The 25,077-nt window shown below is 40.8% G+C and overlaps 1 protein-coding gene across 5 annotated transcripts in view; it reads left to right on the forward strand.

Annotated features, from left to right (window-relative positions):
* The window catches only part of sbno2b (strawberry notch homolog 2b), a 68,536-nt gene extending 45,317 nt beyond the window's left edge, over window positions 1–23,219 (forward strand). For 2 of the 5 annotated variants that reach the window (XM_007576728.2, XM_007576727.2), the window contains 28 exons: window positions 1,925–2,098; window positions 3,255–3,335; window positions 3,776–3,881; window positions 3,976–4,136; window positions 4,231–4,364; window positions 5,213–5,303; window positions 5,419–5,562; window positions 5,669–5,786; window positions 5,880–5,985; window positions 6,633–6,786; window positions 6,916–7,092; window positions 7,635–7,732; window positions 8,301–8,386; window positions 8,881–9,063; window positions 9,169–9,290; window positions 9,389–9,520; window positions 9,860–9,995; window positions 11,162–11,274; window positions 13,403–13,474; window positions 13,577–13,685; window positions 13,764–13,835; window positions 13,912–14,055; window positions 14,229–14,323; window positions 16,762–16,854; window positions 16,956–17,087; window positions 17,410–17,486; window positions 17,716–17,906; window positions 18,512–19,641. In XM_007576728.2, coding sequence (XP_007576790.1) covers window positions 1,925–2,098; window positions 3,255–3,335; window positions 3,776–3,881; window positions 3,976–4,136; window positions 4,231–4,364; window positions 5,213–5,303; window positions 5,419–5,562; window positions 5,669–5,786; window positions 5,880–5,985; window positions 6,633–6,786; window positions 6,916–7,092; window positions 7,635–7,732; window positions 8,301–8,386; window positions 8,881–9,063; window positions 9,169–9,290; window positions 9,389–9,520; window positions 9,860–9,995; window positions 11,162–11,274; window positions 13,403–13,474; window positions 13,577–13,685; window positions 13,764–13,835; window positions 13,912–14,055; window positions 14,229–14,323; window positions 16,762–16,854; window positions 16,956–17,087; window positions 17,410–17,486; window positions 17,716–17,906; window positions 18,512–19,641 — 4,431 coding nt within the window. Of the gene's footprint in view, window positions 1–1,924; window positions 2,099–3,254; window positions 3,336–3,775; window positions 3,882–3,975; window positions 4,137–4,230; window positions 4,365–5,212; window positions 5,304–5,418; window positions 5,563–5,668; window positions 5,787–5,879; window positions 5,986–6,632; window positions 6,787–6,915; window positions 7,093–7,634; window positions 7,733–8,300; window positions 8,387–8,880; window positions 9,064–9,168; window positions 9,291–9,388; window positions 9,521–9,859; window positions 9,996–11,161; window positions 11,275–13,402; window positions 13,475–13,576; window positions 13,686–13,763; window positions 13,836–13,911; window positions 14,056–14,228; window positions 14,324–16,761; window positions 16,855–16,955; window positions 17,088–17,409; window positions 17,487–17,715; window positions 17,907–18,511 lie in introns of all 5 variants that reach the window. The other 3 variants (XM_016663344.1, XM_007576730.2, XM_007576729.2) reach the window with 2 other exon arrangements.
* The last annotated feature ends 1,858 nt before the right edge of the window (window positions 23,220–25,077 follow it).

Raw genomic sequence — 25,077 nt, forward strand, 5'->3', positions numbered from 1 at the left:
CTCCTGATCATCTGGATTTGTTTGTTCTTCTCTCTCTCCCTCTGCAAAGTTTAGCTAACATCAAACTAAGTTGTTTCACAAGAGTCTCCATTTTGTTTACATCTCCTCTCTCATGAGATCACATGAGGAAGTGGTGCATTGCTCCCTCTGGCACAATAATTACAATGATATCCTGCAGTGTGTGATGGGCTATTATTTACAAAGCTTATAATGCCTGCATGTGTGAGTTTCTGGAGCAGAGGGTGTGGGAATTTCCACACATGGCTCAGAGCGAATCGTGGAAGTAAACTTTGATGAAATTACTCTCATGGACTATGTGCTAAATTATAATGATCCATCTCCAAAAACAGCTTGGTTAACCTTTACCCATCCTCCCCCCCACACACACACCTACACACTTCTATGTTTACATGTCTCTGGGGGGCCATGGTGGTCTGGGAGAGTCTAGTTAAGGAGTACGGCATGCAAATGATTTTGGAAAGGACTATGAGTAGAGGGTGAACCGCTAGGCAGCCAGAGCTGAAATGACACGCAAAACTCAGCGTGCCAAGCTCTCGCTTCTCCGCTTCATATCCCACGCATCTGCACATGGAAACGTTTGTTTGAAGAAGGATTTTTTTTTTTTATTATTGTAAAGATCTGACATGCCTGTCTGTTATGATTTCTTATTAAGAGTTGAAATAAAAGGATAAGATAATAGGAGAACCGTTCAAGATATTCTTTTACAGTCTTTGTGGTAATTAATTATTCACATTATGAGCAGAGGCCATGTCACACCACATGTGTGGGAAAGTAGATGTTAAACTGAAGTTTAGTATTTTAAAGCAAAGACAAAATCATCAAAAGTTGACGTTTTAAACTCTCATTAATAACATCTTATATCAGCCATTAGCATGATTAGTGAAGAGCCTTATCTGAAAAGTATGATTATATTTCCAAACATACTTAAGACCAGGACAAACAAGAGGTTGAAAGCCTAGAGCACTGGTGCCCAAAGTGGGTCCTGGAGGGCCAACATCCTGCATGTTGTAGTTCTCTCCCTGGTGGTAGAAACAATCTTTTCAGCATGTCAGTGTTCTCCTTAGGCCTTCTAATGAGACATCATTTGATCCAGGTGTGTTAAACCAGGGAGAGAACTAAACATGTAGGACGCCGGCCCTCGAGGACCGACTGGGCACCACTGGCCTAGAGGGATAAAATTATGCAGCTTTACTTTACAGTGGACTCCTAATATTCACTCCTGCGAATAACTAAAATATGCAAATGTTTTACATCTTAGAACACTGAAACCTGCCTATTTTGTTTTTCCAAAATATATTTATAAATTTTCATTTTTACAAAAGAAAAGCTCAGCAGTGCAGTCTACTGAGGAAAAATAGTAAGTTAGGGGTCTGGCACATTTTGATCATTTTATAGTCCGAGTCTAAGCTAATAAATGCTCGAAACAGGATGCTAATGTGTTCTTCGTCAGCATAGTCCGGGAAGGGTTTCCAAACATGCCTAATTTCATAGTTCCTACATCAAACATAGCTTGATATGCACTAATGCAAAAATTGAAAACTGACTCTACAGCAGAAGCTAACATCCACACTCTTCCTTATCTTCTTCACTCAGTAACAACTTCAGCACTCAGATGAATTGTTGTTGTCAGCCCAGTCTGGTAGTGCTTAGCGTGATGCAGCTCATCTGTGCTGATGTTAATCTAAAAGAGTCTCCATGATTCACACTTGTAATCATTTTGCATTTGACTTATTTTTAATTCATGTATTCATTTTTGCTTAACCTTTCCTTCAAGGGTTGGCTAGATATGCTGCTTGCACCTGCATTTGTATGTTTGCCTCAGCTAGTTTAAGCTTTTGTCATTTTTTTTGTTCATTGATGTCAAGGTTTTAATAAATGCCTCCTGTCTTCTTCTTGTCCTCAGGACCTGTCCTGCATTGATGACCTCTCAAACTCTTTGTTCTCTTCTCCGGCGGACTCGCTGTCGGAGTACGCCGACACCCAGTCCTACATCCCCACCAATCACCCGGATCCAGTTCCCACACTCTGGGACATTAACACTAGCCCCGCCACCACACAAGCACAGAGCCACTTAGAGGTCAGTAAGCAAGAAAGCTGCTATTACTATAACCACTTCTGAATGCTAATTATGAGAGATTTGTTTCAATGAGCGTCTTAACGAGTGTACTGGGAAGGAAGGGATTAAAGGAAAGACATCAAGCTTTCGTCACATTCCCCTGCCGTCTATGGCAATGTACAGGCTAACTCTAGTCCATATGAATATTATTTATTAAATAAATGCACTAAAACTGTTTTGACTAATGATATTAGATCAACTGGCAAAAGAAATTGAACTTTCATCAGTGTTTTATTTGATATTACCTAAGTTGATTTATTTATCCATTAGTCCTTCCTAGCTTGTTTGTTGCATAGAGGTAAGACTCAATTGTGGTTTTCTCCTCAGAAGAGTACTTGTTAATATTTGTATCCATGGATACCAGCATACTTCAGCTAAATAGGTATAAAAATAAATCAGATTGTGACTGTCCTGCCTCTGATAAAAGTTCTCCAGCTAATAAAAGTAAAAAGGAACATTTTAAAACAAACACAGATCTTATCTTACATTTTACCATTATTCACATAATGTTCTTTTCCCACATTTACTATGCTACTGATACTAGCATTTCTTTAATTCAAGTTATTCTCTTGTTTCATTGCACATCAAAGAGCCATAGTCTGTTATTAATTTCTCTTATTTTTCAATTATTGTACAGTTTTATTTTATAGCTTTTGATGAAGTCGGTGATCTTTAAAAAAAAGTAACTCTTCTACCCCGCGCTCTTCATGCACTGCTGCCTGTTAGCGGCCTATGAAACTAGATGGGCCCAACGATATTTTTGATATGATCAGACTTCATTGAGTTCACCAACTTACTGAAAGCTTCTATATTTTCCTTTTCATTCTGCCCTCATTTCAGCCATTATGTTTCCCAGACACGTGCTGCTTTATCTGCTTTTTGTTGTCGTTGGCTTTTCAGCGCCAGACGTACAAATTGCATTTCGTTGAGTGGTTCTCTGAAAGACATCCCTGAAGTACCCAGATCCATAGGATGACAAACAAACACAACCATTTCTCTGATTTGTGTTCTCTCTTTTTTGTTGTTTGTTTCTTTTTATTTATTTATTTATTGCATTTAGCTCTGTGATCTTTATTTGAGTTTTTGAGTATTTCTTCATTTTATGTTTTGTTGACAGCAAAATGGCGACAGGTTTCAAGGCTTGACCAGTTTGGAAGATATTTCTGCTATAATCAGCACTCAAGCTTTAGGACTCCAGGTAGCAACCGTCTCCAGCCTTCTGATGGTTTAAACAAATGGGCCTCTCCGTTATCAGTTCTCACTAACATACAGATACAAGCCTGTTTGGGTGTGTCTGAAAATCAGGAAAATTCCTATATTGTTTTTACTTATCTAGAGATCTTGTTTTGACCCAGCAGTTTGATCCGTCACACTGTAACATATATTCCACGTTTCATAAATCATGACATCCATGCATGTCATGCAGAGAGAAAAGGATCCTCTGCTCTCTCTGATCTTCAGAGAATATTTTTGGGACAAGACTCTTGTATGCTGTTGTTTTTTGTGCAGTTCTCTGCCTACATGTTTCACAGCTTTTTTTTTTTTCCATTCTTCTGTAGTAACTCAACAAGTATAACTTAAAAATTCAGAAAGTCAGTGTGTTTTACATCTTTTTTTTTTTTTTTTTGGTGTTTCCAGACTCCAGTAACACAACCACCACCAGAGGAAGAAGAGGAGGCTGAGGAGGAGGAGCCAGAGGAGCTCGGCCATGTTGACACATACGCAGAGTACAAACCCTCAAAATGTGAGCTGCTGGACTCAACATCAGCATCTGATTCCTTCATATTCCTCATTTTGTGCCTTTTATACGTTTCTAAGACTATTATTTGTCATTTTAGCCACAATAGGAATTTCACATCCTGACATTGTCGTGGAAACCAACACGCTGTCCAGCGTCCCTCCTCCGGACATCACATACACTCTGTCTATCCCGGAGTCAACTATCAACAGTGGCCTGCTGTCTGCACTGCAGTTAGAGGCCATTATCTACGCCTGTCAGGTGAAAATACCTGCACAACATCTTCAAATCATCTCTAATCGTTCATTAGTTCAATTCAGCTCTAATGTCATGTTTTTCTTCTCTCTCTGTGCAGCAACACGAGGTGATTCTCCAGAACAACCAGAGAGCAGGCTTCCTGATTGGAGATGGGGCAGGAGTCGGAAAGGGACGCACCGTGGCAGGAATCATTCTGGAGAACTACCTTAAGGGACGAAAGAAAGCACTGTGGTAAGAAGACGCACACATCAGAGAGGCGCTAAATACAGTGCCTTGCTGTATCTTTTTGTCAATCTAAAACTACAAACCTGTTATGTGATAGACCAATGTAAACAAGGGCAAAGTTTGTTTTTTATGTTTTCGGGGTGTCCTTAAAAGAGTTTGCGACGTGCAAAACAAGTGGAAGAAGGTGCTCTATAATATATTATATTATAAATAGCCAATATTTAAAGAGGGGAAATTATGTAAAATCTACTTTTTGAGCTTTACACCATGTTATAATGTTATTTCTTCATCAAAGACATACCTGGAGTTTTGCTTTAAGTCCTTTAATCTCATTGAAAATGCTTGCCCTGACAAAGCACCGCCCATTTCCACAAAGCTCCTCCCAAAAGCTGCAGTCTCCCGTCTCGTTAAAGAGACAGAGGCCAATTTCGAGGCGTCAAAGTGAAATTTCTTTAAAGCTTTGATTGATATATGTGGTATTTTTACAACTATTGATTGTTACTTGTAGTTTAAAATGGCGCTATGTGACTGTAAAATACATAATATCATCGCTTTAACATTTTAGTTTTGGGGTAAACTAACACTGCGCATCATTTTTCACCCCAAAGTGAAACATGGTAGCGGCAGCATCTTGCTGTGGGTATATTTTGAAGGAATTTTGCAAAGACAATTTGACAAAAACGAGAGTCTGGATCATAGAGACATACCCCAAAAGACTGCAGCTGTAGTTCTAGGAGGAGGTGGGTTTAATGAAGTACATTTAGGACTTATTGTGCACTGGATAATGCTTAACATGTTAGAGCCTGTGAAATAGCGATCAGAGTTACATATTGTTTTCCTGCTCCTTCCCTCAGGTTCAGCATATCCAATGACCTGAAATACGACGCAGAGAGAGATCTCAAAGACATAGATGCACCAAATATCCCGGTGCATGCCTTAAACAAGGTCAGTAAAGGGAATCAATTAGAGTAAAACTATTTATTTCTGTTGTCCATGTGGGCATCAATTTGGATGCTTCTTTACTTTCTTACATTTTGAATCATTTTGAATGTTCTTGTAGATAAAGTATGGAGACACAGCTACCTCAGAAGGAGTCCTGTTTGCAACTTACTCTGCACTCATCGGAGAGAGCCAGGCAGGAGGCCAGCACCGGACGAGAATCAAACAGATCCTGGACTGGTGCAAGCAGGACTTTGATGGAGTTGTATCCTTTCACACAGGCGTCCATGTTGCACAGACGGTTGTTTCTGCTTTCATCTGAACTTTAAGTCCATCTCTGTCGTTCACACCTTAACCTCTCGCTGCCATAGATTATTTTTGACGAATGCCACAAAGCCAAGAACGCCACATCCACAAAAATGGGCAAGGCAGTTCTTGACCTGCAGAACAAGCTGCCACACGCCAGAGTGGTGTACGCCAGTGCCACAGGTAAAGCTGACGGAAAAAAAAAACAAAAAAAAAAACATCAGCTAATGCCAACAAGGATATGGGACAGGATTTCAGAATATACGTCTCTTTCAGGTGCCTCTGAGCCAAAGAACATGATTTATATGAGCCGCCTGGGAATCTGGGGCGAGGGCACACCCTTCAGGACCTTTGATGACTTCCTGCATGCCATTGAGAAAAGGTATGTAGACTGTGATTTATTTATTTGGAAAGGAAAATACTTTCAAATACCTTTACACAGGGTGTCCGCGCTTCCTTAAAAAGTATTAAATGCAAAAATTAAGACCTTCAAAAGGTCTTAAATACAATGTTCTTAGGTCTTACATTTAGCCGTGGCAGGAGTATTTACTCCTGTACTGTTTTTATTTTTCTCACTGGACTTTTCTATCTGGCTAAAGTTTGAGCCTCTGACTCGAAGGGTACATTAGCTAGCTACTAATGTAGCCTTGCTAACTACCTTGCTAGCTTTTCTGCTTCTGTGCAAATGTATTTCCAGTTGGCTGGATAATGTTTGTTTTTGCCACTGGCTCACTTCTGTTGCCAACCGAAACGAGGCTAGGTGCAGAAAAAAAACAACTTTTAAGCACTATGGAGGTTTTTGCGATGATGATTGTAATTCAGAAGGATCTGCCAACCATCCCTCATATTTATTATTTTCTTAAATTTCATTCAAAGTGGCATTAAAAGGGTCTTAAAAAGTCTTAGTTTCGACCTGCAGATACACTGTTAAATCATTTTGATTCTTTAGTTCTGATAGTAAAACACCCTTACAGATGCAGCTGTGGCTGCTTCACCCATCAGTTAATCATGTAAATGATTTATTTGCAGAGGGGTCGGGGCCATGGAGATCGTGGCCATGGACATGAAAGTGAGCGGCATGTATATTGCCAGACAGCTAAGCTTCTCTGGCGTTTCTTTCCGCATCGAGGAGATCGGCCTGGACAGCGACTTCAAAGAGGTCTACAACAAAGCTGCCAAGCTGGTGAGTTTCGCCTCTCTCTCAGAAGTGAATCCAACCACCCTGCCTTTCACATCATTTTTTTTATTTTGTCTTAATTTCTTTTACGAACATCTTGAGCTTCGTCAGCTGACATCTTGACTCTGTGTGCAGTGGGCGGAGGCACTGAAAATGTTCATGCAGGCAGCCGACGAGCTGGGGCTGGTCAGCAGGAAGTCCCTGTGGGGACAGTTCTGGTCATCTCACCAGCGCTTCTTCAAATACCTTTGTATCGCTGCCAAGGTGCGCTGCCTGGTGGAGCTGGCTCAGAAGGAGCTGGAGGCTGGAAAGGTCAGTACAGCACACCCTGGAGTACGATTTTTATTTTTCTTATTGTTATGAGACAAAGAGTAAAGCATAAGCTGCTGCTCTTCACGCTGACAGAGGGTGGAATATTTAAATTTGTAATAATTTCAGGCACAGTTTCACTATTTGTTCTACAAGTTGTTTTGTCAAACATTGTGAAAAAGAACGGAGATTGATTATTTGTATTTTTATGACCTGGATAAGTATGGGAAAAGAAAACATTTTGGAAAAACTCCCATTGTCTGAAAATGATTATCAGTTCTTTTTTTTTTGTTTGTTTGTTTGTTTGGCCACATAGTGCCTTGTTTTCTCAAGATGCACCAAGAGGCATTTGCCACAATGTTAGTGTGAACCTTTGAATTTAGATTTGAAAATGAGCTCAAAAAACTTCAAGTATTGAATTTTGACTCATAATTTTTTGCATCTTTCTGTTCCAAAACAAGTCCTTAAATGAACAAAATCTAGAAAGCTGGTTTATATTCAAGAAAAGCTGATGTAAATTTTTTATTATTATTATTCCATCACAGTGCATCGTCATCGGGCTGCAGTCCACTGGAGAATCACGCACCAGAGAGGTCTTGGACGAAAACGATGGGCATCTTGACAGATTTGTTTCTGCAGCCGAGTGAGTAAAAACATTGTCCTACTTTTCTGGCTATTTGGTTTCATTTCTGATAGTCAAAACCACACCGGCATAAAAATAGTAATGTTTCAAACTTTCATTTTAGGTATATGACTGACGGTTTTGACCTTGTTTTCACTGTTGGATGTCAGGATTAATTCCAATTTTTGTCTTTTTTGCATCAAAGTAATGATTCCATTTTTGAGGTTGTGCCTCACATTGTGTGAATGGCTCGCGTCATACGGCTTGGTTTGTGCTAATTTAAAACGCGTTACCTCTTTGTTAGCTGCAACTATTTAATCGTAGAATGACTCATTCATGAAAAAAAAAAAAAGAAGAAGGAAGTTTTGAGTGCTGAACTTAGCTGACCCCAAGCCTTTTGCGGCAGACATGTTTGAAAGCCGGATCGTATTAGATCGTCCAGTAGCATCTTCATCTGCCTGTCAGCACCTGGCAGCTTTAGGAAGCCCGGAGAAGGAACGCACAGTGCTGGAAATCTGCCCTTCATTGTCTTTATTGCTTTGACATCACAATAAAAGTTTGTCTCTCTTTTTTTTCTTCCTCTCTCCAGGGGAGTATTCCAGTCTCTTGTAACAAAGCACTTTCCTTCAGAGAAACAAAGGAGAGAAAAGGCACCAGGGAATAAAAGAAAAAAAGGTACAAAGCACAATGAATCAATTTGACTCACAAAACCGCAGACGACAGGGTTCCTACAAAGTATGGAAGAGTAAGAAATTAGCTTTTATTATTTCCCGGGTGTGGAAAAGTATGAAAAAGACACACTAAAGAACTTATTTTTATCTTTAGTGTGCCTCATCATGGCATGATTTTCTTTAAACATTTCATTATTTTTGGTTTTTGACTTGCTACTGAATTCACACCCATAATAAAAATGAAATCACGTTTTTCAACGAGACCTGAGATTGAGCAAAATTACAAACAAACCATCAAAACTGTTTGTTTTTAATAGAACAAAGATTCCAATGTTCCCTAAACTTGGCTTTAAATCATCTTTATATAGTGTAAAAAAAGAATCCCAGTCCTTATTTACAAGGCCCAAAGAGTTTAGAAGTTACAGACTTAAGTCCAGGTCTTTGGAGTAAAACACAATCGAGTGATTTCTGTATCATCACGTCCAATTATCCATTCAGGGAAGCCTCGAGGTCGCCAGGCAAAGATGCCCAAGCACACAGTGGACAGCGGCGGTGTGATCAACATCTCTGACGACAGCAGCAGCGACTCTGAGGGGATGGACACCGACTCCAACTCTTCGCCAGACTCCCTGCAAGACAACGATGACGTCATCTTTGTTAACCACACTAGCCACCAGTCAGGTACAGCCTCTGACCGTCGATGTCTTTCCACTGTTGCCTCGCAAACAGGTTAAATTTATAAGTTACCTTGACTGTGCTCTTCTTTTTTTTTTTCCCCGTTTACAGCTAGGATAGAGGAGATGAAGCACAGCCTGCTCACTAAAATTGCTGAACTGGGAAAAGAACTACCTCTCAACACATTGGATGTGCTCATAGATAGGTTTGGAGGACCAGATAAAGTTTCTGAGGTATGAAGTTTGTCTGTTTTTATATTTTTCTGAAAATGTTTGAATTGAAAGTCTGATTTTTTATTCATTTTTTTGTTCAAATATCTGTATTTTAACAGATGACTGGACGTAAAGGTCGTGTGGTGCGGCGTCCAGACGGCACCGTTCGCTACGAGTCCCGGGCCGAGCAAGGCTCCACCATCGACCAAATCAACATCAAGGAGAAGGACCGCTTCATGTGTGGAGAAAAGGTCAGCAATGACAATTTAATAAAATGAGTGTCCGTCACTGCTGAAACAGCAAATAGAATAGAATGGACTTTACTGATCAAAGTGTTAACTACTGGCAAATACAAATATATGATATAACATTTATTAAATATGACCTCAATATAAAATACATAAATTCAATAATAAGTATGTACATAGGAATATACAGTATGTATAAATAAATCAAAAACTAACTCCAGCGTGAACTAAAGTGGGCTGTTGTATAATCTAATAGCTACAGCAGGAATGATTTCCCGTGGTGCTGCTTTATGGACGTCCCTCTGCATGACGCGCATTAACGTCCAGGCTTGTTTGTTGCAGTTGGTGGCCATCATCTCAGAAGCAGCAAGCTCAGGGATTTCCCTGCAGGCCGACAAACGAGTGAAGAACCAGAGGCGAAGGGTCCACATGACCCTGGAGCTGCCGTGGAGTGCAGACCGGGCCATCCAGCAGTTCGGTAAGTCAGGGAAATGAACCTCAGAACCAGTCACTTTCCACTAAAAGCTCTTTCTACACACAGCTGGGGAACTTTGTAGAAAAAAAAATCTGACCTTTTGAAGCAGTTTTTGTTTTCCGTTAGCTGCGATTCGCACAGAATCGTTTTGTCTGTCAGAAAATCATCACTGACCTCAGAGCCCACATGCAGCCTTCAGAGTAATTATTTGTCTATGAATCATCAGCAAATATAGGTTATGTTAAAGAGCGCTACTCTCCCCAATTTTTAGATTTGTCCCAGGGTTATGTCAGCTCTCTAAAGTTAGCTCCTATGTCAGAGTCTTTGACTTTAGGTCAAAGATCTTAAATTAGTAGGTTGGTCTTTTTAAAAAAAAAAAAAAAAGATTTAAATAAAAGTTCCCTTTGTATCCAAAAAGAGAAAAAGTTCACCCAAATGTTTCTGAAAACATCAAAGCTGTGGCTGTTTAATCATTCTGCAATTTGCTCTCTTGTTGTTTTGCCCTGACTCTGCTTGTTTTCATACCTAAGATGAATAGTGACGCCCTCTTCCTCCTCTGTGGTTTCTGCAAGAGCACACTCCCACAAATACCTTCATTCATTTGCATGATTTTTTTTCCAGCTATATATTTATTCTAATAGATTTTTGTGTTTAGTTTGCCGTTTCACACAGATAGTTCCCACTCCTACTCAGAGCCAGCATAAACAGTGTATTTCATCATGAAACATTTATGTGCAAGTTGCAGAAGGTTGATGGGGAAAAAAAAAAAAAAAAAAAAAAAACATTGGACATTTTTTATTCATCCCTATCATTCTGTTCAGGCTTCATGATCATCTCTTACACACTAAGACTGTTTTTTCGCTGTTCTTTTAATCCGAAATATGTAACAAAAATCCCCAACTTGTTTTATATTCGTTTCTGCTTTTAGAGCGGCTTATCTTAAAATCTGCAGTCTTGTGACAGTGGCTTGTATGTCATTTAGACACGTCATGTGGAATGAAGCTTTTCACTTGTGAACACATGACATACAAAGCACCTTCACCACTCTAATGAAAGGTGTGAAGTTGTGGATCACAACACGGAGGACGAATAAAACAACAATCTGTTGTCATCATCTCCAGAAACTTTAGGCACAGTCTCACCTCCCCTCGTCTTCTGTGTTTTTCCAGGTCGCACTCACCGGTCCAATCAGGTCACAGCACCAGAGTACATCTTCCTCATCTCAGAGTTGGCCGGGGAGAGACGTTTCGCGTCTATTGTGGCCAAAAGACTCGAGAGCCTGGTGAGTGATTAAAAAATCCTCAGCTTGATCAGCTTTAACCAGTGAACAGCTGGCTGGATGCTCAAATATCCAGACATCATATCTACCAGGTGGTGGGAACAAAACACTCTTCAGTGTAGAAGTTGCTACTGCAGGAAGACGACTCAACTTAGCTGTATTTAGTAGCAGTGATGTGGGATTTTTATTTTTTTTTATTTAAATATGGATGGTTTAACGTGTTTTAAAAATCTGAATCGATAATTAGAGTCGGGATTTCACACCTGGTCACTGCTAATTTGGAAATACTTACTGGATAAACTGCATGAGAATTTTGTTGTTTTCAAAATGACAGTAAAAATGGACCCAAATACATTTTTATAACCGCTGGAAGGCAATCATTTTATATATTTTTTTGGTAATAACCTTTAAGCTGAAATCAGAATTGACTGAAAAATCCCAAACTTCTTAACAGTGCGTCTCCAGTTTGATGCGTTTGTCATCTTTATTTTTCCTTTCACCAGAGGAAATCTTCTCTATGACTAAAGGTGTTCTGTTCTTTTTAAATCTGTGTGGAAAAAAAAAAAAAAACAGTTTTACTGTAAACAAAGAAGATCTTCTCTTTGTGTTTATTTTCTGCGGAGTCTTTGGGTTGTCACTGCGACTTCACCCTTTGTCCTTCCTGTTCCTTTTGGGATGTTTGCCTGAGGATCCTTTGTTTCTTCACAAACCTCAACACATTCTGGGTCTTTCCCCTGACGGAAAACCGAGCGAGCAAAGCAAAAGCACCCCTGTCTTAATGATTTAAGACTACAGTTATTTTCCGTCATTATCAATGCTTTTCTGCGCTAGCACTCATCTATTTCCATAGTGACACAGCATGACGCCTGTTTTAGGGGAAAAGGGTAAGGAGGGAGGAAAGGGAACGGTGGTTCCAGGAAGTCGTTTCTGCCTTTTCGCCAGCTGAGCGTGTGGTAAATATGTATCAGGAATAGTTCGCATCTGATCCAGCTGTGTGCTCAAGCCGGACACAGTCAGCCCAACCGGACGGCTCTGCAGCCAGTGAACATGAGAATAGTTGTGGAATCAGCTTTGGCAAAGAGATCCAGCTGTTTTCCTATCATTCCTTTATTTTAGCTGGCTGCTGCCTGCGACTTGGCTTTGTCTGACATTTCCCTCACGCACTCAGAGTTTAGTTTGAATGTGATTATAGTGTGAGAGAAAACAAAAGCACTGAACAAATGTGAATGACTTTAAAGTTCCTTTTTAACAAAGAAAGAAGAGAATTAGTTAGGCAACAGTTTTATTGTCATCTGTGTGTCAGGTGTGGGCAATGACTGCAGTGAGACGCTAAACAAAGGGCTGAACAAAATATGAACTCAGTACACCTACACTAAAGTTTTCAGACTATTATCAGTTGGGTTTTGATACATAGACTTAGGTAATTTCAGGGTGTGTTCACACCAGGCGTGTTTAGTCTGATTAACTGTAATTAGTTTGTCTACTAGAGCTTGGGAAGCTGTGAATGCACAATCGAACTGTGATGCGGATCAGAAAAGCTAATTCTAGCTGAACCTTGGTCTCGGTTCAGTTGAAGTGACCTCTGGTGCGGTCCAAATGAATATGTGGATGAAAGTGGACCAGAGTCCGCTTCAAAAGCATGAAGTGGACTACTGCGCAGGGCATTCTGGGTAAAAACAACCATAGCAAACCCACAAATCTAGTTCTATAGGGAGAAATAGGTCATGGTCTTTTACCAAAGACAAAGGGGAAATCCTACAACCGCTAGAATCTGACACCACTCCATTTTTATTTACATTTTGTTAAGAAGGAAGTTGCGCTCATGTCTTCTTTAGAGGTTTTTGTCGTTTCCTTCAGTAGGTGAGCTGGTGAACAGGTTTTCAATTAGTTTGGATGGTTTAACTCGTCGGTGTGAAAGCGAACTTCACCAGCTGAAAATGTCACAAATGTTGCGATTTTGGTCCCCAGTCAAACTGAGTCTATCAGGTGTGAAAAAACCCTTAATGTAGTAATAATAATGATAATTGGGTTGTAAGCAAAGATTAGCAATGCATAAGGTGGTAAAATGTTATTGCTTGGTGGAGCATTGAAGCTCATGACATTGAATTGTTGTTGCTATTCCTGTGTGCAGGGTGCTTTGACCCACGGCGACAGAAGAGCCACTGAATCGAGGGACCTGAGCAAGTACAACTTTGAGAACAAGGTGTGTGTTTTCAGCAGTAGTTTACTGGAATGCAATATATTAAAATCATGTAGTTTCTTGATATATGCTCACAAGATTACAAAAACATTTTTCTTTCTGCAGTATGGTACCAAGGCCCTGGATAAAATCACCAAATCAATCAATGGCTACATAGAAAACAAGGTGCCTCCTCCCAAAGGATACCCTGAAGGGGACGCCATGTTCTTCAGAGGTCAGACTGGGTCCAGAGAACACCTTGTTGTCCTGTTGTTGTCCGATAGCTAAAACCTTCTTATATCTTTTATTTCAGACATGAAAGTTGGAATGATGGATGTGGGCATCATCTGTAAGGAGCCTCGCCTTGGCATCAGTACTGAGAAAGGTAAGACTTTCCAAAAGGCATTTTGTTTGAACCGCGTGTTCAGGTTTCGTCACAAAGCTGTGTTGTGTTTCGTCAGACTGCAGCATCACCAAGTTCCTGAACCGCATTCTGGGCCTGGAGGTCCACAAGCAGAACTACCTCTTCCAGTACTTCACAGATAACTTCGACTACCTGATAGAGAAGGACAAGAAGGAGGGCAAATACGACATGGGAATCCTAGGTACGGTGTCTCGACAGGGGTACTTTTTGGGTAAACATGAAATAGCTCATAAAATCCAACGAGTGTCTTTTTATCGCCACACAATCAGTTTCTGGTGGATGTGGAGTTTATAATTTGTTGGTTTACAGGTAATAAAGTGTAATCCTCTATTTGTTGTCTTGTGCCTCTCCCAGATCTGGCCCCCGGCAATGATGAGATTTATGAGGAGAAGCAGGAAACCTTCCTGACAGTCGGAAATCCTCAAGACGGACAGGTTGTTCTTTATAAGGTACGTACGGCACAACCTCACCTCCGGTGTGTTATGGTTCATGTCAGCTGTGAGGATTTTGCGATGCTTAAAATCCTAGAAAATATGAATATTTTCCTATCCATAGTGTTTTAAAGGTTTGGAAAGTGCTTGGTATTCTGTCTGCACAGTTTTGTAATAAAGTTATAGCAAACTTTTAGGAGCAAAGCGTCTTTACAGTAAGGCATTTGATTATTTATATTGTGTTTAAGCATTTCATTTGAGCAGGAAGGTCGTTTAACTAAATGCAAACCAATTTGTTCAACGTAATGAATATTTCATTTTCCTAATGACTCATGACTTATTGATCTGTGTAATTGAATTAAAGGTTGTCTTACGTTTTGTACATTACCAGTTATTGAAATTGGGGAATGTTTTTTGTTCTTAGACCATTCAGGTGTGTAGAGTGTGTAAGAGAGAAATTTCAACAACAAAAAAATGCTTTATTTTACTTTCCATTGCCCCTGCTGCGTAGAATACAATCACAACATGTTATTAATAACAGTAGTAAATGGTGTCATGTATTAGTGAATTGAAATTGTCCTCTTTAGATTCATTAGATTCATTAGTATTGTTTTTATCTCGCGTGGAACGCAGGGAACGTTTTTCAAACGTTCCCTGAAAAGTGCTTAAATTTTACTGTGGGAAAAGTGGACAAACAGGGTAGCTATGACATCATTTAGGTGCAATACCGCGCCATCCGTCACAGAGGGTTGATGTTTCAGATATGTAAGATAAACGCATCACAGTCAGGTATGACCAGCATGTCTTCACAGCACATTGTGTTTTTGTTCTTTTATCTGGAAAAACTCTTTAATCTCTCGCTGCCTCTTCCTGTTAATCCAGGTAAATTTATAGGGCTCTAATAAGCCTCTTACTCATCCACTCACAGTAAAAACAACAGCCAAGATTTCAAGGCTTTCAGGTGGATTTTGCACCAGAACAACGTTCGATACGAAGGAAATGAAAAAAAAAACTTTTTCCATGTAACCTGCCCTCCCCCAAGCAGTTGCGACTGCGGTATTAGAGTTTTGATTGATGTCACTTTTCCAGCAGTAAGACTATGATTATACAAGCTTAGCCCCGGGGCCGTGGAGCCCATGCAGATTCTAGTCGTAGGTGGCAACAGGATAATTACTGGTATCTGCCGCTTTTAACCTCCAGCTTCAGGCTAAACTACACTTGACATTTCGGAGTCGGCCGTCGAACTGAATCCTGCGGACAGAGAAGGTTTTAATAAGCTCGGAGAGGGAGTTACATGTGGTTAGATTCACCTGCGTGAGTCTAGGACTGTGATAGTAGAGAACAGTCTGGTGGAAATGATATATATATATTTTTTTTCCTGCTTGTAGTTTTTTAAGTCAGACCCTGCTGGCTGGCTTCAGCACATGGTAAACCTGTTGGCGCCACTGCTGTGCTCATCATGTGCTTGTACATGTCCACCATAACTAAAACCGACCTAAGGTCTTTGTTGGCAAAAAAAAAACAAAAAAAACACCACATTTTAATCTCATCTGTATTAACTCCAGTTGGTCCTAGAAGAGTTTACAGCACAAGCTACATGTTTATGTTTGTGGTGGTAGGACAGGAATAAGCTTATCGCAACAACTAATGAATCAAATGACAAATCAAGATGGGAGACTTCATAATCCATTTTACTGATGGTTTCTGTTTCCGTTTTATTTATTGATTTTGGTTGGCTGGTTTTTATTTTTAGACATTAAAAATGTCTTCCAGTTCCGGTGTTAAGTGTTCTTTAGAAAATTAAACTTTATTGGTCTTCGCACTACTGTGGCGTTATCAATATATATTTGAAAATGATCTCAACGCAATATTATCATCTATTGGAATAATTGCTGGGAAAATTTACAGTCTGGCAAAATTTCATAGACAGGAAGTGTTTTTGTTTTCTGGTTTCTCTTCCTAACAAGTTGTTGGCATGTGGATGATGTGTTAATAAGTACAGTCCTAATGATTGTTATTGAGTGGTATGAAGCTTTAGGATTGTTTTGCTCCCCGTAGCGTCCTGCCAGCATAAATAAGGATCCTCATCCAGCACAGGACCCAGCAGCTGTGTCGTGTCTTATTTACACCCCACTGAAACTTGAAGTAAAACAATTATTTCTAAGACGTTTCTGAAAGGTTTATCTGCTTGCATTTGTGTGTCTCTGAAAGATTAACAAATAACCAGAAACAAACAAGTGGCAGAAATAAGTAGAAATCGTTTTATACATCAAAGCCAAAATCAATATTTCTCAGGACATTAAAGTTTATTACATTTTTTGTTAGGAATTACAAAACATAAGAAAAGGTGCGGATATTTGTTAGATCTCTACGATATTTGAAGACAGATATTTTTCTGTCTTTCAAAGTCGCATCGCACGCTTTGACCCTCATGTTTTTTTTTTTTTGCCCTGCAGATCAGCGTGGACAGAGGAATGCCGTGGGAGGAGGCGTACAACAGGTCACTGAAGCTCTCCGGTCCTGACGAGGGATTCTACCTTTCCTATAAGGTCCGTTCGTCCGTCTCCGTCCAGGCTCCCTAAAGCTTCCCTGTGTGCTTTAATTGGTATAATCTACTAAAATTGTGTGGGTGTGTGTGCTCTCTCTGCAGCTGCGAGGTAACAGCCCGTGTGTGCTGCTGGCCGAGCAGGGAAGAGGTAAAAACTTCAACATCTACAAGCCCAACATTGGCAAGCAGACGCAGCCCGAGAGCCTCAGCAACCTGCAGCAGCGCTACAGAAAGGTAAGAAGTCAACTAACCGGAAATATTGCCTTCCTATCCATTGCGTTTAGCACACTTAAGCAAACTTTTTCTACTTCCATCATATTGTTGTCTATTGTATGATATTTTCTCCACCTTAATTTTAGCAGATATTGATTATTTCCTGAGATTGCCATTTAAAAACTAATGGCTCTGGAAATTGCGTTGAAAAAGGATGGATGTTCATAGCCTGAAGTCTGCTGCCCCCTGGTGGACTTGTTTCGCCAAAGCCGCTTTAGTGCTTTGCGAGTCTGCACTTGCTGAACCTTCGACAGATTATCATGTCGACTCTGTGTTGTTTCAGGTTACTTTCTTGGAGGCCAGGGAGAGCTGGGAGAACCAGTTCACCTTTTCCTTTAAGAACTGCAGCCACGCCAACTGGTGAGTAATAAAAACATCCACAACATCCCCGAGGATTATCAGCTCAGGCTTCCTCTGAGCAGTCCGCTGTCTCTAACTATTACAGGCTGTAAAAATCATTGGAGTTATGAATAAATGTCACACTTTGCAAATAAAGCCAATAAAAATAGAATAAATCCAACTGCCTTCTACTTTAGTGTTTGTCAAGTACTGGACGGCTGTTGATCCATTTCCTCTCTGCCTCTTCCAGGAACGGGAAGTGTAAGAAAATCGAGGAGGGCCAGGAGTGTCTGGCGGGGATGCGTCTCCGCCAGTATCACATGCTGTGCGGAGCTTTGTTACGGGTGTGGAAGCGGGTCTCCGACGTTGTGTCCGACATCACCAGCTCCAGCATTCTGCAGATCGTCCGCCTCAAAACCAAGCAGCACAACAAGCAAGTCGGTGAGTGCGTCCAGCGTTTCTGCGTGGAAGTCCTAGGAGAAAACCAAGATCTATGTGTGAACGATTTTCACAAGAATTAGCTGCAAATGTCACGAGAATAAAATGTTCTCATGTTCGAATGATCTTTTGGTTTTGCCACAGATTCTCGTGATGAATTACAATGAACTGGATCATTTCCATTCTGATGATTAACATTCTTGAAGACCAATTTTGTTTTCAGAGACTTTACAATTTATTTTAGTTGCAGTCTCGGTTCTATGTGGTTTTTATTTCCATTTTATTAATTGTTTTTGGATATCTAAAATATTTTCCCCTTCTGCATAAAATTTGAGAGAGCAAACTTGCACCATTATCACTATGTTACTTTATCACAATAATTAATTTGCTATTATGACTACTTTTTGTAATTTTATCACAAAGAATCCCAACGGCATGTATGACAAAATTTGGAAAAGTTGCAATTAAATTAATACGTTTCCAAGGTAACGTGACATTTTAATTAAGGGGGCTGCTGAACAGAGAATTGTTTGATGTGTTTAAGAAGCGTTTGGTCGGTCTCTCGGGACTCATTCGTTTCTCTCTCTCTCCACGGTGGCTGCACACAGGCATCAAGATCCCAGAAAACTGCGTGGCCCGCGTGCGCGAGGAGCTGCTGCAGATGGACGAGGAGGTGAAGCGGAGGCGGAAAGAGAAGGAGCAGCAGGAGCGCGTGCGCAAAATGGAGCAGGAGAACAAGCACCTTCTGGAGAACCTGTACAGCCAGAAGCACCTCCAAACCCAGTCGCTCGCCCATACCCTGGTGTCCAACCAGTTCCCCAAACAGAACCTGAACGCTCTGCAGAGGACTCAGCCCGGCAGCTTCTCCCAGCCATCCTCCCTGTCGCTGTTCCCTCTCAACGGCTGGCCCAACTCCTCCTCCTCCTCCTCCTCCTCCTCCACTTCGTTGTCCTCTTCCTCCTCCACCACCAACGGCCAGGTCTGCCAGCCCAGCCACAGATTCCCCCCGTTCTACAGCTCGTCGCCTTTCATGCCTTTCCCTCATTCCAAGAACCCGCCGCTCCAGCTCACCCAGTTCTCGCCGGCTCCCCTCCTACCTTCCAGGAACCCTCTGGACGAAATCTTGGACCTGACCGTGAGCCCGGATTCTTCGTCTCCGGACAGCACAGCGGCCAACCCGGCCGCGTTCGTGGATGACTTCAATCTGGACGTTCTCTTGGGCCCAACGGCGCCGGACATGTTGACCGGCCCGCAGCAGCCGCAGCTGCCCCAGCTCGACCTGCAGCACATCCTGCAGCACACGTCGGAGACGGCGGCGACGCCGTCCAGCCAGTTCGACCTGCAGCGCGCGCCGGAGCTGCAGCAGCAGGAGCAGCAGACGCAGGAGCAAAGCCGCGACTTGTTGGTCAACAACCACCAGGACATACTAGAGCTACTTTGCGCCGGCCTGCAGCCGCCCCCGCCCGCGCAGAAAGCCGTCTCGTCGTCTTCCGCCCTGTCCCACTACCCTAATCCGTCCTCCTCATCCTCGTCATCCTCCTCCTCGTCCTCATCCTCGCTGTACTCCAATGCGGCGCACTCCTCCTGCTTTCCGGCGAACTCGCTGCTGCCGCTCTCGGACCCTTTGCCCAACGGCCAGTGCGGCGCGGGCGCGCTGGACGTCCGCGAGGCCCTGAACAGCATGCTGCAAGCCGGACCCGACCGCAAGTCCGTCATCCAGTACCGTCAGCAAGACTGAGAGCTCAAATCGTTACAAACTGTCTGGAATCTGTCCTGTTGTTTTTTTTTGTTTTTTTTTGGTGTTTAGGTTTTTGTGTTTTGTTTTTTTTTAAAGCAGATCGCATCTTATTTGCTGCTGTCTAGAACCTGTTCTACCCTCCTTCCTCTCACCCTGACCCTCTGACCCCTGACCCCCTCAGGGCCTATAGTCACGTCACTGCCTGTCCTGTGCTGGACTCCCTCCCGCCCCCGCCCCACCCTGAGGTGATGGCAGACTCAGTCGATAACAGATTTCTGCACCAAAGTGTGCCCTACACAGTAAAAGGCAGCTGTTTTAAAAGTCAAAAACAAAATAAAAAACAAAACAGGAAGAGAAAAACTAACCACCTTTTAGTGGAAACAAAAAAAAAACAACAACAAAAAAACGGGAGCTGTCAAGAAACACAAAACTTATTCACCGAGGCATGGAAATCTTTAAGGAAAACAAAAACAAAACAACAACAAATCCCGCTGCTGATTCGTAACGAGTGAAGTTGCTGGAAGCTCTGAAAACGCCTCGCACCATTTACGACTTTTTGCTTTTTCTGTTACTTTTCTGAAAAAAAAAAAAACCAACAACAAAAAAACAAAACAAAAAAAGCAGTATGCTGAGTTTGAGTGAAGCAAAACGAAACAACAGAGAGAGTGAAAGAGAAAACACGAAATCTTTTAGCTGGTTAGCCACGAAATGCCTCCTTTTTCTGTTAATTTCCTCCACATCGTCCCTCCTGGTTCTCCCCCTGCTCCTATGAACACTAGCGCGAGGAAGAAGAAGGGGAGGAAGATCAGCCTGCTGTTGCGACAAACAGTGCCTTCAGAGAAAAACCTATAAATGCAGTCTTTAATACTCCATGTAGCCTAATGTATAGATTTGTACTCTTGAGCGGTGGTTTTATTCTTAATTTAATACACGTGTATTTGTATTTAACTTTGACCCCATGAATGAGTGAGTGAGTCAGCCGCCACTTGGTCGGTCTTTGCCGGTGTAAAGTTGTCTGCTCTGCTGCTCTTTGGTTGGGAAAACAAGTCAGGGAAGGTTTTCAGGGCGTTGAGAGGTGAAGCGAGCGGACAGACTCACACGCGACAGCTTGGCCTACACCTGGTCAGACGCTCGCAGATTGCCAGGTCTCTGAAACGGAAAACACTACGCTCAGAGAAGCCCCGTCACGTTCTCGCACCAGGACCGCCGGACCAGATTGCGTCTCTTTCTTCTCTGTCCTCCTCCTCATTTCTTCGTCTCCGTCAGCCGCCTTCCTGTTCCAAAATCTCCGTCTTGTCTTGATTTGTTTTGTTTTGTTTTGTTTCGTTTCGTTTTAGCACTTGTCCGATGCAGATTCTGTTTTAAATAGGAGCTCTTTGAGTGTTTTTAAAATGTGTGTTTTAAAAACTATTTTGTCCTCTTGAATTTGTTTCCCCTCTGTAGGCATGGGCTGGTATGAGATCCTGGTGTAAAAATGACAATGACATTTTCAATGAAGAAATGATTTGTGCTAAAATATATTCAGATATTTCTTATTATTAAAGTATAAAATAATTCTATCTATTACATTTATGTGTTTATCAGCTACCTTTCAGCCAGCTGACCAGTAGTGAGCAGCGGTTCTCATGTGAAGCAACTTTAAACGGTCAACCTTGATAACCGTGACCAGCTCATGCCTCGTTTCAGTCTCTAAAACCCATGAAAAAAAAAAAACAACACAGAAAGTCGCGTTTTGTTTTGTTTTCTTTTTTGTTTTTTGTTGTTTTTTTCTTCTTTTTTTTCCCCATTTTTATCCATCATCTTCTACATAGGAAAACAGAAAGCTCGAGCAGCTACTATGCTGTCCTTTTTTCAGCCTCTCAGCGTGTGTGACGTCTCCTGAAGCCTCTGACGGTCTGGTGATAGTCGTGTGTGAAAACAATGCACTGTAGCTGGTTCGTGACAAATTGCCAGAAGTTCAACTTGTCGACAAAGCAATAACCAATACAATAGTTTTGAAATGAAACAAAACAAACAAACAAAAAAAAAAAACATGCCGAAAAGTTTACGCTCGAGCAGGCAAGGCTTTGCGGCTGTCGTCGTAGTCGTCGTTTGAGTCTTTATTTCCGTCACGTTCTGTTTTTTGTAAAGTACACTTTGACTCAGTGAGCATGACGAGTTCTTGGTGTTTTTACTTATTGCTATCCTGAAACCTATTGTTATTTATATTTAAGGGATATTTAGATTTTAGATATGTTATCTTCTTATGATAAATAGTCCGTGGTATATTTTGGTCAGGGAAGTTACTTTGTGTTGAAGATTGCTTAAAGAGAAAAACAAATTTTATTATAACCTGCCACCAAATAAGATTGCACTGTTCTGTACTGCTGTACAGTGTCTGGGTTCATTTTTAGCTCCCGCTGTCCTCTCGACCCGTTCGTCCCAGAAATACCAAAGTGTCCCACACAGACAGACACCGCTAAAGATACTGGCTCCAACATGCGAGACCTTTTATCAATCTCAGGAAGAAACCCACCGTGTCAGGGCGTTCACACAATTATATCGGGTTTGTTTTGTTTCCCTTGTAACAGTGATGAAACTAATGCTTCTTGGGTTTGTTTTTTTGTTTGTTTGTTTGTTTCTTAACTGTGCTGTGACTCTTGCTGTATTTATGTTGGAGATTTAATGTGATTAGTTTATTTGTCCTTGTGAAAATGCTAGTGATTTTAAATGTTTATGCCATCTTAGGGCAAAGATCAAAGCCTCTTTCGTTTAAGAAATTGTACCTTTTCTGCGGACAATTTTATTTTTATTCTTTTTTTTTATTTTAGCTTCATTTACACCTGGGATATTTTAACACAGAAATAACAGATCCAAGCCTCTCCCACCCCGTCTCACAGACTCATTCAAAGCAACTGTTTCTCTTTCTCATATATTTCTCTTCAGGCACATTCCAAGACGTCAGTCTGCAAAAGCTTTCTTTGTGGGTTTTTTTTTTTTTGTTTGTTTTTGTTTGTCACAAAAGTTAAAGCTTTACATGTTTGAGGGATTTATAGATATATAAATATATATTTACAGCAATTTTATTATTTTATTTGCTTAGGTAGGCCTTTAATCATATATCATTTTGCACTAAGAATGGCATAATCCGGTTACTGTTTGCGTTGGCTATGATTGAGCAGTGCAAGCTTGTCGTCGTCCCTGTTCTTTACAATTGCTCTCTGTATACTGTAACCATGTTTCTCGTTCCTTCACAATTTGCATATTATTATATAAATGTTATCACTCTGAAATAATTTATTGCTAACAAAAAAAAATGACACAAAAACATGCTACTGATTGTATGTATTTTTAAACAAAGCCTATTTTTTCTGTAAAAAAAAAAAAAAAGAAAAAGACAAAAACTGTGTTCAGCACTTTTATTCTGGGTTTTGCTTTTGTTTTCTATATATTTATAATTTAGATCTAAATGTATATATTGTAAAATTTGTGCCTTTCGACTAATTCTTTAAGAAAAGGTTTTCTACCCATTAAAGGAAGGACTATATGAAACTGCAATCTTAACTTTGTAAACAAATAAAAACTTGAAGATTGCTGAAGCGGAGTCGTGTTTGTTTATTTGAGTTTTACGCTTTGCAATATTATTTTGCGTTCATATTTTAAAATGTCATGAAGAAGAAGTTACACTGAGCAGTCAAAAAAAATAAAAACGTCCCCTGATCGCCCTCTCCTGGATGAATGATGCAACTGCATTAAAGCTGACTTCAACTCCAGATTTGTAATTTAATCAGCAGGAAAATGAAGCTGTGAAGGTCTCAGGAGTTTCTCAGAGAGTTTTGAATATCTCTGTTCAATCCACAATTGAGGAGGAAGTAAAAAATGAAAGAGTAAAGCACAACTGCAAATAGAGACCTGTCTAACCTGATGGAAAAGAAGAAATCAGCTACAGGCGGGAGAAAATGTGACGCATATTGACAAGTGACAGAAAGAAAGTCGTTGAAAGGAAACACAGGTCCTGTCAAACGGCTAGCTAAAGGCAAATGTTAAATAAGTTGATGTGGTCAAAGCAGAACAACAATGAATTTTGAGGAATAATGCAAACCAATGCGTCATAACGGCGCCATCATCATGAATACAACATCTCCATGGTGGAACATGGTGGTGGCAACATCATGCTGTGAGGATGTGTTTCATAGCAGGAATAGTTGGGAATCTAGTCGATTAGTGGAGCTAAATATCGAACAAATCTGGAAGAACGTTCTGGAAAATATACAAGGACAAAAACCAAAATGATTCGTTCAAGCACTGGCCAAATGTTTCAGGTGTTTATTTTGTTTGTTTGTTTGTTTGTTTTGGTTTCTTTTTAGTTACAAAACATATTTCCATCCATTTGACTGGAATGTCCAGCTTCACATGACTGAAACTCCCAATACAATAATGGTTTCATAATAAATGAGAAAATGTTCAGGAGTGTGACCAATCTTGTGAGGTAACACACAGGTACACACAGATTTTTGTTTGTTTCATAAAAAACTGAAGTACTGTATTGCTAAAACAATAATAATAATAATAATAATAATAATAATAATAATATAAGTGAACTTCACAGCATTCAGACCATTAGATAATCTGTTATCTTATTTAATACAGAAACAGAAGCATAATTATGTTTTATTAACGTGATGGCAGTCAAAGGTCATGCCTTACAATAAGTGTAGGATCTGTGATCGTAAACCCGTCTTTTTTACGGCCAGGAAGCCACGTCATGACGTCGTGAAACTCAGCGTCCGATCAGGCCACGCCCCGGGCTCACCTGAGCGCAGGTAGATTTGAGGCAAACTTTTACAAGAAACCCAACAGCCAAAGGGAGAAAACGACACCGCGAAGAAGACTTCTAACGGGAACTTGGGGTTTTGTTTATACGAAGAAAAAAATAGCGGAAAGAAACAGGTTTGTTATTCTAACTTGTGTTTTACGCGCTTTTTTTGTTGTTGTTGTTTAAAGAAAAAAAAGTTCAAGTTTTGGAAGGAGATTCGAGCTCTAAAAACACAGGTGTTTTCTATCGCTGCAGATTAAAGGCTCGTTATCTTAACGACTCATTAATGGCGCAGGTGTCTCAGCGCTTTAAAATCCAGCAGGTGTCTTCATGCTTTTTCGTTTGTTTTTTTTTAGCTCTTATAAAGTCCAAACTGGACAAAATGATATTCAAAAGATTTTTACAACTTTTGTTTTTGTATTTGAGAACGTCTTTGTACGGGTTTAATCCCGGTATTGTAGAATTGGGCATTTGCTCGGTGTTGATGTCGGTGGGTCTTTGTGAAGCCCAGCTTGCAGTTCTTGGTGAACGGTGACTGACAGACAGCTGCAGGCCCAGCTCTCCTTCTCTCCCCTCTTCTCTTCCTTTCATTTCTTCCCCTCCTCGCCTTACTGGTTCTGCCACATGTGCAAGTTTCTACC

The sequence above is a fragment of the Poecilia formosa genome, unplaced genomic scaffold, assembly GCF_000485575.1.
Source record: "Poecilia formosa unplaced genomic scaffold, Poecilia_formosa-5.1.2 Scaffold415, whole genome shotgun sequence".
NCBI lineage: Eukaryota > Metazoa > Chordata > Actinopteri > Cyprinodontiformes > Poeciliidae > Poecilia > Poecilia formosa.